The sequence below is a fragment of the Oncorhynchus mykiss genome, chromosome 18, assembly GCF_013265735.2.
Source record: "Oncorhynchus mykiss isolate Arlee chromosome 18, USDA_OmykA_1.1, whole genome shotgun sequence".
Classification (NCBI taxonomy): Eukaryota; Metazoa; Chordata; class Actinopteri; order Salmoniformes; family Salmonidae; genus Oncorhynchus; species Oncorhynchus mykiss.
The window spans coordinates 31,929,065-31,943,154 of NC_048582.1; the positions used below are offsets into that span (position 1 = coordinate 31,929,065).

At 42.4% G+C, this 14,090-nt stretch overlaps 1 protein-coding gene across 2 annotated transcripts in view; it reads left to right on the forward strand.

Annotated features, from left to right (window-relative positions):
- Positions 1-14,090, forward strand: part of LOC110496020 (ceramide synthase 2) — a 28,269-nt gene that overhangs the window by 4,792 nt on the left and 9,387 nt on the right. For both annotated transcript variants that reach the window (XM_036952507.1, XM_021571642.2), the window contains exons 2-10: positions 6,375-6,557; positions 6,813-6,930; positions 8,583-8,701; positions 9,174-9,231; positions 9,327-9,377; positions 9,726-9,818; positions 12,883-13,011; positions 13,321-13,427; positions 13,732-13,885. In XM_036952507.1, the coding sequence (XP_036808402.1) occupies positions 6,376-6,557; positions 6,813-6,930; positions 8,583-8,701; positions 9,174-9,231; positions 9,327-9,377; positions 9,726-9,818; positions 12,883-13,011; positions 13,321-13,427; positions 13,732-13,885 (1,011 nt within the window). In that variant the 5' untranslated portion in view covers position 6,375. The remainder of the gene's footprint in view (positions 1-6,374; positions 6,558-6,812; positions 6,931-8,582; positions 8,702-9,173; positions 9,232-9,326; positions 9,378-9,725; positions 9,819-12,882; positions 13,012-13,320; positions 13,428-13,731; positions 13,886-14,090) is intronic.

Genomic DNA, 14,090 nt, shown 5'->3' on the forward strand with positions numbered 1-14,090 from the left:
TTGATAATTTGTGTGAGATTGAGGGCATCTAACTTAGATTGCAGGACGGCCGGGGTGTTAAGCATATCCCAGTTTAGGTCACCTAACTGTACCAACTCTGACGATAGATGGGGGCAATTAATTCACATATGGTGTCCAGGGCTGAGGGGGTCGATAACAAGCGGCAACAGTGAGACTTATTTCTGGAGAGATTCATTTTTAAAAGTAGTAGTTCAAACTGTTTGGGCATAGACCTGGATAGTAAGCCTGCGGAGTTCTGTCCATCTCTACAGTAGATTGCAACTCCTCCCCCTTTGGCAGTTCTATCTTGATGGGAAATGTTGTAGTTGGGGATGGAAATGTCAGTATTTTTGGTGGGCTTCCTAAGCCAGGATTCAGGACATCAGGGTTGGCGGAGTGCGCTAAAGCAATGAATAATGTAAACTTAGGGAGGAGGCTTCTGATGCTAACATGCATGAACCCAAGGCTTTTCCGGTTACAGAAGTAAACAAATGAGAGCGCCTGGGGACACACAGGGCCTGGGTTAACATCTACATCACCAGAGGAACAGTGGAGGAGTTAAGGGTACGGCTAAAGGCTATAAGAACTGGTCGTCTAGTGCGTTCGGAACAGAGAGTAAAAGGAACAGACTTCTGGGCGTGGTAGGATAGATTCAGGGTATAATGCATAGACAAGGGCATGGTAGGGTGAGAGTACAGTGGGGGTAAACCTAGGCATGTGACGATGAGAGAGGCTGCATCGCTGGAGGTGCCAGTTAAGCTATGTACTGTCTCAGCATGTGTGTGTGTGTGTGTGGGGGGGGGGGGGGAGCTAGGGAGCTAACCGAGGCATGTAGAAAAGGACTAGGGGCTCTGCAGTAAAACAAAACAATGAGAGCTACCCTAAACAACGGTATACAAGGCATATTGCCATTAGAGGGAGGAATAAAGTAATCACCGATGTTGATTGGGAGGGCTAAGACAACAATGGGTAAACATCTAAGACCACAACATGGGTAGATGGCGATGAATGGGTAGAGAGTGTCAGTTAGCTACACACGGCCTAAGTTCGAGGCTGGGGCCGACAGATAAACAAAATTAAGTACCGTGTTAATGAACGTGTTACTCTGTTGTTTTTGTCGCCCTGCTTTGCTTTATCTTGGCCAGGTCGCAGATGTAAATGAGAACTTGTTGTCAACTGGCCTACCTGGTTAAATAAAGGTGATATACAGTGCCTTGCGAAAGTATTCGGCCCCCTTGAACATTGCGACCTTTTGCCACATTTCAGGCTTCAAACATAAAGATATAAAACTGTATTTTTTTGTGAAGAATCAACAACAAGTGGGACACAATGATAAAGTGGAACGACATTTATTGGATATTTCAAACTTTTTGAACAAATCAAAAACTGAAAAATTGGGCGTGCAAAATTATTCAGCCCCCTTAAGTTAATACTTTGTAGCGCCACCGTTTGCTGTGATTACAGCTGTAAGTCGCTTGGGGTATGTCTCCATCAGTTTTGCACATCGAGAGACTGAAATTTTTTCCCATTCCTCCTTGCAAAACAGCTCGAGCTCAGTGAGGTTGGGTGGATGGAGAGCATTTGTGAACAGCAGTTTTCAGTTCTTTCCACAGATTCTCGATTGGATTCAGGTCTGGACTTTGACTTGGCCATTCTAACACCTGGATATGTTTATTTTTGAACCATTCCATTGTAGATTTTGCTTTATGTTTTGGATCATTGTCTTGTTGGAAGACAAATTTCCGTCCCAGTCTCAGGTCTTTTGCAGACTCCATCAGGTTTTCTTACAGAATGGTCCTGTATTTGGCTCCATCCATCTTCCCATCAATTTTAACCATCTTCCCTGTCCCTGCTGGAGAAAAGCAGGCCCAAACCATGATGCTGCCACCACCATGTTTGACAGTGGGCATGGTGTGTTCAGTGTGATGAGCTGTGTTGCTTTTACGCCAAACATAACGTTTTGCATTGTTGCCAAAAAGTTCAATTTTGGTTTCATCTGACCAGAGCACCTTCTTCCACATGTTTGGTGTGTCTCCCAGGTGGCTTGTGGCAAACTTTAAACAACACTTTTTATGGATATCTTTAAGAAATGGCTTTCTTCTTGCCACTCTTCCATAAAGGCCAGATTTGTGCAATATACGACTGATTGTTGTCCTATGGACAGTCTCCCACCTCAGCTGTAGATCTCTGCAGTTCATCCATAGTGATCATGGGCCTCTTGGCTGCATCTCTGAATAGTCTTTTCCTTGTATGAGCTGAAAGTTTAGAGGGATGGCCAGGTCTTGGTAGATTTGCAGTGGTCTGATACTCCTTCCATTTCAATATTATCGCTTGCACAGTGCTCCTTGGGATGTTTAAAGCTTGGGAAATCTTTTTGTATCCAAATCCGGCTTTAAACTTCTTCACAACAGTATCTCGGACCTGCCTGGTGTGTTCCTTGTTCTTCATGATGCTCTCTGCGCTTTTAACGGACCTCTGAGACTCACAGTGCAGGTGCATTTATACGGAGACTTGATTACACACAGGTGGATTGTATTTATCATCATTAGTCATTTAGGTCAACATTGGATCATCCAGAGATCCTCACTGAACTTCTGGAGAGAGTTTGCTGCACTGAAAGTAAAGGGGCTGAATAATTTTGCACGCACAATTTTTCAGTTTTTGATTTGTTAAAAAAGTTTGAAATATCCAATAAATGTCGTTCCACTTCATGATTGTGTCCCACTTGTTGTTGATTCTTCACAAAAAATACAGTTTTATATCTTTATGTTTGAAGCCTGAAATGTGGCAAAAGGTCGCAAAGTTCAAGGGGGCCGAATACTTTCGCAAGGCACTGTATATATTTGTGCAAGTAGACTGATTGGACAGCTCACCTTCCTAGGGGAGATTACATCATTTTCTAAGAGGAAATAGGAAGCATTTTTGAAAAGGGCTGTTTGAGATACATGTTTGAAAAAGTTTTTTTTTTCTCCAATTTATGTTTTGGCCACATACAAGTATAGGATGAGTCAACAACATTATTTGGATATGAGTTAACAGAATATTAACTTAAAAGTAATTTTCACTGAGCAGATGCCCACATTGGGATGCTTGAGGGGGCGCGTTCCTACAGGTGTAGGAAAGCCCAATTGCAGGATCGTCCCACATTGCAGGCCACAATCAAAATCCAATCAAATTGTATTTGTCACATGCTTTGTAAACAACAGGTGTAGACTAACAGTGAAATGCTTACTTTACGGGCCCTTCCCAACAATGCAGAGACAACAATAATAAAGATAACACAAGGAATAAATATACAATGAGTAACTGTAACTTGGCTATATACACAGAGTACCAGTACCGAGTTGATGTGCAGGGGTACGAGGTAATTGAGGTAGGTATGTACATATAGGTGGGAGTAAAGTGACTAGGCAACAGTATAGATAATAAGCAGTAGCAGCAGCGTATGTGAATAGCTTGTCAATGCAGATAGTATGGTAGCTATTTGGTTAACTATTTAGCAGTCTTATGGCTTGGGGATAGAAGCTGTTCAGGTTCCTGTTGGTTCCAGAGTTGGTGAATCGGTACTGCTTGTCGTGCAGTAGTAGAGAACAGTCGATGACTTGGATGGCAGGAGTCTGACTGTTTTTAGGGTCTTCCTCATACACCGCCTGGTATAGAGGTCCTAGATGGCAGAGCTCGGCCCCAGTGATGTACTGGGCTGTACGCACTACCCTCTGTAGTGCTTTGCGGTCGGATGCCAAGCAATTTCCATACCAAGCGGTGATGTAGCCATTCAAGATGCTCTCAATGGTGCAGCTGTATAACTTTTTGAGGCTCTGAGGACCCATGCCAAAACTTTTCAGTCTCCTGGGTGGGAAAAGGAATTGTTGTTGGTGTGTGTGGACCATGTTAATTCCTTAGTCATGTGGACAATGAGGAACTTGAAGCTGTCGACCCGCTCCACTATAGTCCTGTGGAGGGGGCGTGCTCTGCCCTCCATTTAGTGTCCTCCCCACTGTGACTCTACAGTTCTGTAGCTTAGCATCCGCTTCATCTGACCACTTCTGTATTGAGTGCATCACTGGTACTTCCTGTTTGCTTATAAGCAGGAATCAGGAGGATGGCGTTATGGTCAGATTTGCCGAAGGGAGGGTGAGGGAGAGCCTTGTGTGTGGAGTAAAGGTGTTCAAGAGTTTTGTCGCCTCCAGTTGCACAGGTGACATGCTGGTAAAAATGAGGTTAAATGGATTTCAGTTTCCCTGCATTAAAATCACAGGCCACAAAAAGCACACACTATTGGAATGCTCGCAACATTGTTTCCTCTCCGGGGTGATGACAGTCTACTCTGTATTCAATCAATTCATCTAATTTCACCCTCTGACTACAATGTTTCATTTTGCGGTGTTATTTGTGAAGTTTCCCTCCATGTCCTTTGACATTGTAAGTAAGTTCATAAGTCAGCTGGAGGGTAAAGGAGATTCCAGGATCTGCTGTTTTAAGCAAATGTGACAAACACCATGCAAATGCGTGCTATACTGACCAACTACTCCATCAATTAATTAAGTTAGTGGCATACTATTGTCAGTATGTTTCCCATACATACTCAACTGTTTAAAAAAAAAAAAAAAAACAGCTTTCTCTGAAAACTGCAAGAATGGTCCTTCCTCCTGTGCAAACAAAGGCGCCAGAGCGCCACAGCCCTATTAATTCACAGTAAGCATAGGAGTGTTCAAAGTCCATGCATGCAATCCCTGTTAAACAATCAATCAACAGACAGGAGAGGGGCACTGGGTGTCACACAGTGACTGGTTTGTTCGGAGCATCTCTCTAGTGTAGCTGGCACTGAGGCTTCCCTATGTGAGTACTCTTAAACCCTTTTGTACCAAGAACTGTCATCGTAAGTGAAAATAACCCCCCCCCCCCAAAAAAAAAAAAAAAAAAAACACAAGGCATCTCCTGTGCCTAGGATTGTGTAAAAAGTGTGATGTTGGGCACAGATCTGCTCTCTCTCTGCATTAATTTGATGATCTGGCTTTGCACAACTATCAGTGTCACAGTCGGTGTGTGTTCTAAAATAACCAAGCGGGTAGTGTTGTCATGCTGGCCTCTTGCCCTCTGACAGACTTAAGACACAAAAGTGCCTCAGTAAAATGAGAATCAGGCCCTCTTGTTTACACGCCATTTCTAACAAAACAAGTAAACCTGCCAGTAATGACAGTAGCAGTGATGTCATATTGGCTTTGAGTCTTTCACAGCATATCGCATTGCCTGTGTTGTAATTAAACCTACACAGCATCTTGCCCACTCAACTAGTATCAATGGCTGCATCTATGCCACAACAGCTGCTCTGCACTGTCAAAGCTTGTATTCAGAACGCTAATGGATTCATCTGGGGAATGTCAGGAAGTCCTGCAGTAGGTGTTTGAAGCATCTGTAGATTGTGTTATACATTCTTATACACCAGGCCAACGCATTGTTTGAAATGTTGATTGGTCAGATAAGGTTGTTAGTGTATTAAGTGTCACCAGCTCGCTCATGTTTTCATGGCTGAGTGACTATGCAAATGTGGATGGATGCACCAGCACACCAAGATCAACATGACATAATAATCACAACACAAATTATCGCATAAAAGTTATGGATGCAAATAGTAATCCTCTTTTACCTAATGATATTTAAACAGTAGCTAGCTAGCTAACGTTAGCTAAATAAAACTGTCTGGCTTGCTAGCTGGCTAGCTGACTAGGCAGGCTGAGGTAAATAAGTACACTAGCTAACAACGTCAGTCTATAAACAGCTTAAATGATTTATTCCTCTTTAACAATATTTTCTTATAAAGACATATATATGTTTAAGAAAGTGTTCTCTTTCCCATCTTTTCGATCCTTTGAAGAAGCAGGTAGTAGGCAGGTTGTCACCGTTAAAAACACCAACCGTCCTTGGAGAGCAATTCTGAGGTAATAATTTTGCGCGGACTGAGGCGAAATGGAACTAGAACTCCCCGCGTCCTCCATCCTTCCGGACCGCTATGAGAGCCAAGCACACAGCATAGCAACGGACGCTTTGGTTCATTACGTAATTCGGTCAGAATTTTGCAAGTTCTAGGAACAGCCCTAGCAAAAGAAGCTAGAACTCATCAAATCCCATTGTGAAGCCGGGGGGATACTTTTTTGGCAGGGGGACACCATTTGGCATGACACCCCCACATTTTAAATTCACTAACACAACAATACATTCCGTACAAATATTTGAGGCAGCTTTCCTTTACTTGAACCGTTTTGGATTTTATTTTGGTATGTGATCTAACAAAAATGTCTTGACTCAGACTGTACCTGACACCAAAAAAGCATTGTCCCTTTACCCCTTTGTCTGAATCTTTCTTTCTTTCTCAGAATGCTGACCTGGCTTAGAGTGCTTAGTGACTGGATCTGGCAGGACCGGTTGTGGTTCCCAGCGGGCCTGGGTTGGGCCAACCTCAAGGACCGGGATGGCCAAGTCTTCGCTAAAGGAAGTGATCTCTGGGTCATCTTCCCCATCGCAGTATGCTTCCTGATTATACGACAGATATTTGAGAGGTCAGTACTCCAGGCCCAAGACCAAGAATCCTTTGGGCCTTGGTCAGAAGTAGGAACCCCCTATTCCTGCCCCTCCTCACTTTGCAATGGCCTTGCTATGTTCCATTAGTTTGCTGTTGTTTTTAACCAGTATTGCTCAAATCTCGTTTTCCTGTTCATCTAGCCTTGTTGACTTGTGTTCACTACAACCATCATAACTGATTTACAGTCCCTACAACACTTTCCTCTCCTCCTTTGCTTCCTCTGACTATCCAGGACCGTGGCCGTTCAACTTGCCTCTTTACTTAGAGTGAGGGAGAAACCGCGTGTCAGAGCTGCTCCCAACACCACACTGGAATCCTATTTCTGCAATGCATCAAAGTTCCCCTCACAGGTAATTGCACAGCATAACTGTAATGCTACATACTGGGGTCAAACGCCAACACCTTCCTAATCCCACATGTAGTAAACTACCATACAGTTCCACTGACCAAATCCAAATGACCACACAGTTCAATAGCTCACACAAACACTGCACAACTCCTTAGTCAAATCCATGCACGATTACTACGTTAAATCAACCATTATTTAAAGTGAATTCAAAATCGCAGCACACTTTACAGTAAAACAATAATTGAAGGAGACAGTAGCACATAAGATTTTAAAGGGATAATCCACCCCAAACCATTAATTTCTATGATTAACTGTGTTAAATAACACTAATATGTAAAAACAATGTTTTTTTGTGAACACATTTTGTTGTTATAACAAGGCTGGTAGCAATGTGAAAGTCATTGGAAATCTGCAGTTGAAGTCGACTACAAAACATGGCTCTCTCTGGGCTGGTTGGCTAGCTAGTTAGCAAACGTAGCTACACTACACACAATAATACCAAAGTCAATATCAGTAGGTGAAGTAGCTAGCTAGCTGTAAAATCACCTGAACAAACGAGTGCAGAGTACATTGCTATGGCAACAACAGCCGTTTCCCACAGACACACACAGCGCATTGCAAGATGGTACTTGGAAAAACTGAGGGTGCATTCGTAAATTCACTCTGGCTATCAACTCCGGTTTCAGAGCATTCTCGTCTGAGTGTGCCAGGGAGCAGAATACCTGAGGAATTTGCAAACGCGCAACACTCGTTGAATACGATGGGTGTCAGTCAACGTTGTTGACAACAACAACAACAAAAAATAATTGTTGCCAGCAGCACAGTTAGTCACCAATGCTCTAGATAACATGTAGACAACCTAACCAGCTCGGCTAAGGTGAGTAAAATGGTCAGAGGGAGGTGTTCTCTCATTCGTGTCTGGAAGTAGCTAGCAATCTAGACAACTTCAGTAAGTTAGCTTCGGTGCTTGACTGCCGTTGTGAGATCAGAACGCTCAGATCAACCCTACTGGACAATCTGACAACCCTCTGAATTTACGAATGCCCAGAGCGCACTCTGAGCACACTCGGGCACTCCACAGTGACTTTACGAACAAACGCTGAGTTGAATCATTTGGGACACTGTTTAGATTGAGCACATCTAAGCGAAATATATTATGTACTTTGTCACGTCAAGAACACATCCATCCGTTCATATCGTCAAGTATACCCACCCATACCATCTATTGGCTGATTTGGCGATCTGGAGTGCAGGTAATTATTTTAAAAGCGTGAACCAGGTAGCTAGGACACGTTCCTACAGGATTTCCGGATTTCACAGAAAGACCACATCGAGGTTAAGTCATTGTGATCTGGAATGACTCATAAGAGCCTGTTTCTGTAGCGTAAGGCAGCTTGATGTACAAGTTCACCCCCTGAACAGGATGTTAGTCAAGTTCAGGGCCTTACCCCCTATTTGCAGTCTGGACTCCCAACTTTAAGATCTCAGGGCAGACACTAAACACAAAGCCACTGCGTTGGTACACTAATGAAACATAGGTCTTCACCAAATTGACAGGAGTTTCATGTTTGTATTTGTTTTTGGGGGGGGGGGGGTGGATTATCCCTTTTATTTAAGTGTATATTGCTCTTAACCCTTGTTTCTCTCTGTCAGAGTTCAGTGGAGGAGTTAACTAAACAGTCGGCCTGCTCGGTGCGGCAGGTCCAGAGGTGGTTCCGACGGCGGAGGAACCAGGAACGGCCGAGCCAGATCAAGAAGTTCCGGGAAGCCTGGTACCCTTAGCAGCCAAGTGCAAACCCACAAGCCTTATTTTTCTATCTGTGGTTATACAGTCAGAGGCTACACTCATTTCTGTACTGAATATGGTTGAAATCAATTGTTTTAGCAAAGAAAGTATAGTACTGCTAACTGTAATGAATAGTAGCGGAGCAGATGAACATGGTTGAATGGAACTTGCACTTGCCCACATTTTAATTAATTAAACAACCTTTATTTATTTCCGATGTGGGCGTATTTCTACTGTGTAACATGTTATGTGCCTTCTGTAAAAGTACCTGCTATTGTCTTTACCGTGATTTGACGTGAGTCTTATTCACCTGATCAAAATATAAGCTCCCTTGTATAGTTGAAGGAGCCATAGTTTATTGGCGATCTGTTGTGTGAACATGTGAAATTGTTGTGAGCTGTGTGAAATTGTGTTCTGTTCAAATGGGGTTTCTGAGGTTGCTGTGCGTTCTCTTACAGTTGGAGATTTACCTTTTACGTTCTTGCTTTCATTGCTGGCCTGGGTGCCCTAATTGACGTGAGTATCACAATTTTACTGTTGGCATATATTTTCTCTAGCAATGCTTTGCCTTTGTAATGTTTTATACCTTTGACACTGAAATCTCTTCCTAGAAACCATGGTTCTATGACATGGAGGAGATGTGGAATGGCTTCCCCACACTGGTATGTACATTCTGTGCCACCTTTTTTTCACCCACTTTTCTATAAGACTGTTGGTCTCTAAATTTTCATTGGTTTTAAATGTTTAGTTGGTTTAAAATCTTTACAAAGTCAGTGTCTGCCACAATATGGGAGAGTCACAAGCAAATTATTTTTCAAAGGTTCCCAGTACATGATGCTTGTTTATCAAATTCAATGAGCTGCCTGATTTGAAGATTCCAGTTTGGTATTTCTAGACACCTTTTATGAATGTTATGAAAATGTAAGCATGCACTATACTTTAAGTAGCTTTAGAAGTGTCTGCTAAATACCATGTTTTTTATATTCAATGTTTGTTCTTCCCTCTTTTAGCCACTGCTGCCTTCTCAGTACTGGTACTACATGATTGAGTTGGGATTCTACATCTCGCTACTATTCAGTGTGGCAACGGATGTCAAGCGCAAAGTAAGTGGAGCCTAATTCAGAAACATCGACAATTTACACTCAGTACCATTACAGGGGTAACAGGAGAGATTGTTGTCAAGAGGGCAGAGAGAGCGATAAAAGACAGCTAACCATATCTCGGCAAATGTCCGTTAGGGAATCACAACTAAGTTAGGGAGGGAGGGGTGTTATTTTGTCTAGGGAATCTGTGGGTTAATGTGTGACCGGCACACTGTGGAAAGGTATGGCAGTGACCATGTTCTCCAGACGTATTTATTTTCCAGCCGGCGAGTCCAAATGAAAGGGGGCAACTCTTCAAAACAGTTAGCAGACTTGTCTGAAATCCAGTCCTGTTTGTCGGTTGATTTGACAGACACAATGAAATAGTGGGGCCGATCCAAAACAATGGTGTCATTAAGTTAGCTGTAATTGCAGTGGAATTCCAAATTGGGCTTGTTTGTTTTTTGTTCAGGCTTTTTTTGTAGTGTTTTTAGTTGAGTTGTAATTGTAAAGTGCACATGGCTATATGCACTCAGTGTTTCCATTTATGAAAATAGCACATTAATAAATCAGCGTCAGCCTGTATGACTTCCCAACTTATCTGTTACAGTGCCTTGCGAAAGTATTCGGCCCCCTTGAACTTTGCGACCTTTTGCCACATTTCAGGCTTCAAACATAAAGATATAAAACTGTATTTTTTTGTGAAGAATCAACAACAAGTGGGACACAATCATGAAGTGGAACGACATTTATTGGATATTTCAAACTTTTTTAACAAATCAAAAACTGAAAAATTGGGCGTGCAAAATTATTCAGCCCCCTTAAGTTAATACTTTGTAGTGCCACCTTTTGCTGCGATTACAGCTGTAAGTCGCTTGGGGTATGTCTCCATCAGTTTTGCACATCGAGAGACTGACATTTTTTCCCATTCCTCCTTGCAAAACAGCTCGAGCTCAGTGAGTTTGGATGGAGAGCATTTGTGAACAGCAGTTTTCAGTTCTTTCCACAGATTCTCGATTGGATTCAGGTCTGGACTTTGACTTTGCCATTCTAACACCTGGATATGTTTATTTTTGAACCATTCCATTGTAGATTTTGATTTATGTTTTGGATCATTGTCTTGTTGGAAGACAAATCTCCGTCCCAGTCTCAGGTCTTTTGCAGACTCCATCAGGTTTTCTTCCAGAATGGTCCTGTATTTGGCTCCATCCATCTTCCCATCAATTTTAACCATCTTCCCTGTCCCTGCTGAAGAAAAGCAGGCCCAAACCATGATGCTGCCACCACCATGTTTGACAGTGGGCATGGTGTGTTCAGGGTGATGAGCTGTGTTGCTTTTACGCCAAACATAACGTTTTGCATTGTTGCCAAAAAGTTCAATTTTGGTTTCATCTGACCAGAGCACCTTCTTCCACATGTTTGGTGTGTCTCCCAGGTGGCTTGTGGCAAACTTTAAACAACACTTTTTTTATGGATATCTTTAAGAAATGGCTTTCTTCTTGCCACTCTTCCACAAAGGCCAGATTTGTGCAATATACGACTGATTGTTGTCCTATGGACAGAGTCTCCCACCTCAGCTGTAGATCTCTGCAGTTCATCCAGAGTGATCATGGGCCTCTTGGCTGCATCTCTGATCAGTCTTCTCCTTGTATGAGCTGAACGTTTAGAGGGACGGCCAGGTCTTGATAGATTTGCAGTGGTCTGATACTCCTTCCATTTCAATATTATCGCTTGCACAGTGCTCCTTGGGATGTTTAATGCTTGGGAAATCTTTTTGTATCCAAATCCGGCTTTAAACTTCTTCACAACAGTATCTCGGACCTGCCTGGTGTGTTCCTTGTTCTTCATGATGCTCTCTGCGCTTTTAACGTACCTCTGAGACTATCACAGTGCAGGTGCATTTATACGGAGACTTGATTACACACAGGTGGATTGTATTTATCATCATTAGTCATTTAGGTCAACATTGGATCATTCAGAGATCCTCACTGAACTTCTGGAGAGAGTTTGCTGCACTGAAAGTAAAGGGGCTGAATAATTTTGCACGCCCAATTTTTCAGTTTTTGATTTGTTAAAAAAGTTTGAAATATCCAATAAATTTCGTTCCACTTCATGATTGTGTCCCACTTGTTGTTGATTCTTCACAAAAAAATACAGTTTTATATCTTTATGTTTGAAGCCTGAAATGTGGCAAAAGGTCGCGAAGTTCAAGGGGGCCGAATACTTTCGCAAGGCACTGTTCATGTCTCAAGTAGCCCTCGAAGGCCAGCCTGGATAGAATGCACGTATGTACTAATTTACCATGTGCAAACCATGGTGAAACTTCCACTTCTGTAAAGCTGAAATAATTGGCTGGTGAAACTTGCATCCAGCCAACCAGAAAAGCAAGGATAAGCCATTCAGGCATTCTTGAAAGTCAAGACAGTCTTTGTCCTGCAAAGAAACATTTTATTTTTATAGTTGCATTTTTTTAAATTGAGCAAACAGTAGGCATTTAGAATTCAATGCGGTGACGCTTTATAACCACGTGCCATGCATAGGCCTACCTTCAAAATGATTCCCTAATCATAATTTATTTGAAAACAGTTTCCGTTACCATTTGTCACGAAGAAAGTTAGACGAAAGAAAAATCAACCCCTGTCGAACAGATTAAAAATTATAATTTCTCCTATAGCTGCTGTTTCCATTACACATTTTCGTGACATTGACTTTGTCGAATAAACCTGGATCATTGGAAATATTTGAGACCTACATGACTCTGTGTTGAAACCAGGTGTCTGTAACCGTAGTTTAGGTGTCCCTCCAGACATTTAAATCTTTGAACGTTTTGCTGATATTCCGCAGTGTTAAAGCTCTAATTTTAAAATAACTGTAGTTCAGAACGACGCATCCAAAAGAAACTCGATGATCAAGTTACGAGCGAGGAATGTCACGACCATGGTGCCATATCCATCAGAACCAGTTTCAACAAGATTTTAAAAGGAACTACCACCACCTCTGTTATGACTGAAGCTGATGTGCAGTGCACAAAGTAAACTAAACATTTGCATAACTGACAAACTCCCCCTCTCTCGCTCTCTTCAAGGATTTTAAGGAGCAGATTGTTCACCATGTGGCCACTATTCTGCTGATCAGTTTTTCGTGGTTGGTCAACTACATTCGTGCCGGGACTTTGATCATGCTGGTGCACGATGCCTCAGACTACCTACTGGAGGTACAGCCCTCCGACATACCCAATCTTATTTCCCCAACAATGCAATACAATGTCAAGCAAAAAGGCATCCAGCTATTTCACCATTACAATCCTAAAGAAAGTATATCCATTCTATGATAAGTATAGAAGAGTGAGTGTTATTTCTGTACAGAAAGTCATTGTATTATTATTATAATAATAAATGCTGCATATAGAATTTCTACTCACAGAACTGGTCATACTGTTAAGCCTGCCATCTAGAGGAGAATATAGGAAACAGCAACCATATATTTATTATTTTTCCTTATTTTTCTCCTGTTCCTTTTTAAGTCAGCAAAGATGTTCAACTATGCAGGATGGAGAAAGACCTGCAACTACATCTTCATCCTGTTTGCAGCTGTGTTCATCCTTACCCGCCTTGTCATACTCCCCTTCTGGTAAGACGCTCAGATCTTGGATGACACTCATCTGCCTCCTAGAGGCAGTTTCCCGGACACATATTAAGCCTAATCCTGGACTAAGAAGCCTTTTCAACTGAGCTTTTACATTGAGCTTGCTTTTTAGTCCAGGACTAGGTTTAATCTGTGTCTGGGAAACTGCCTCCATATGTGTGAAGTATTATTTTCTGTCAGTGATACAGGATACAATGATTTCTAGTGATTTGCTTAAGTCTTTGTCAAAAATGCTTTTGACTGCTAATGTAGATCTGTATTGACTGGATCTGTCTGTTTCTTCCCCTAGGATCATACATACTACGTGGGTGTACCCATTGACCCTCTATCCCCCTTTCTTTGGGTTCTACTTCTTCAACGGGTTGTTGTTTGTGCTGCAGTGTCTGCACATCTTCTGGGCTGGCCTCATCCTGCGCATGGCCATCAAGTTCCTACCTGGAAATGTATGTATTCCCAAACCTAATCACTATAGGGTGGTTTCCTGGACAGAGATTGAGCCTAGTCCAGAGCCCTATACTACGTATGTGGTTTGAGGAGTTAGCAAGGTAACTGCGTTCAACTCGCGGTAACCGGTACTACGAACGCGGCTCACCTTTTAGCCAGGTACATTTCTATGGCAACGAATACTTCAGAACTAATCTGCTCCCG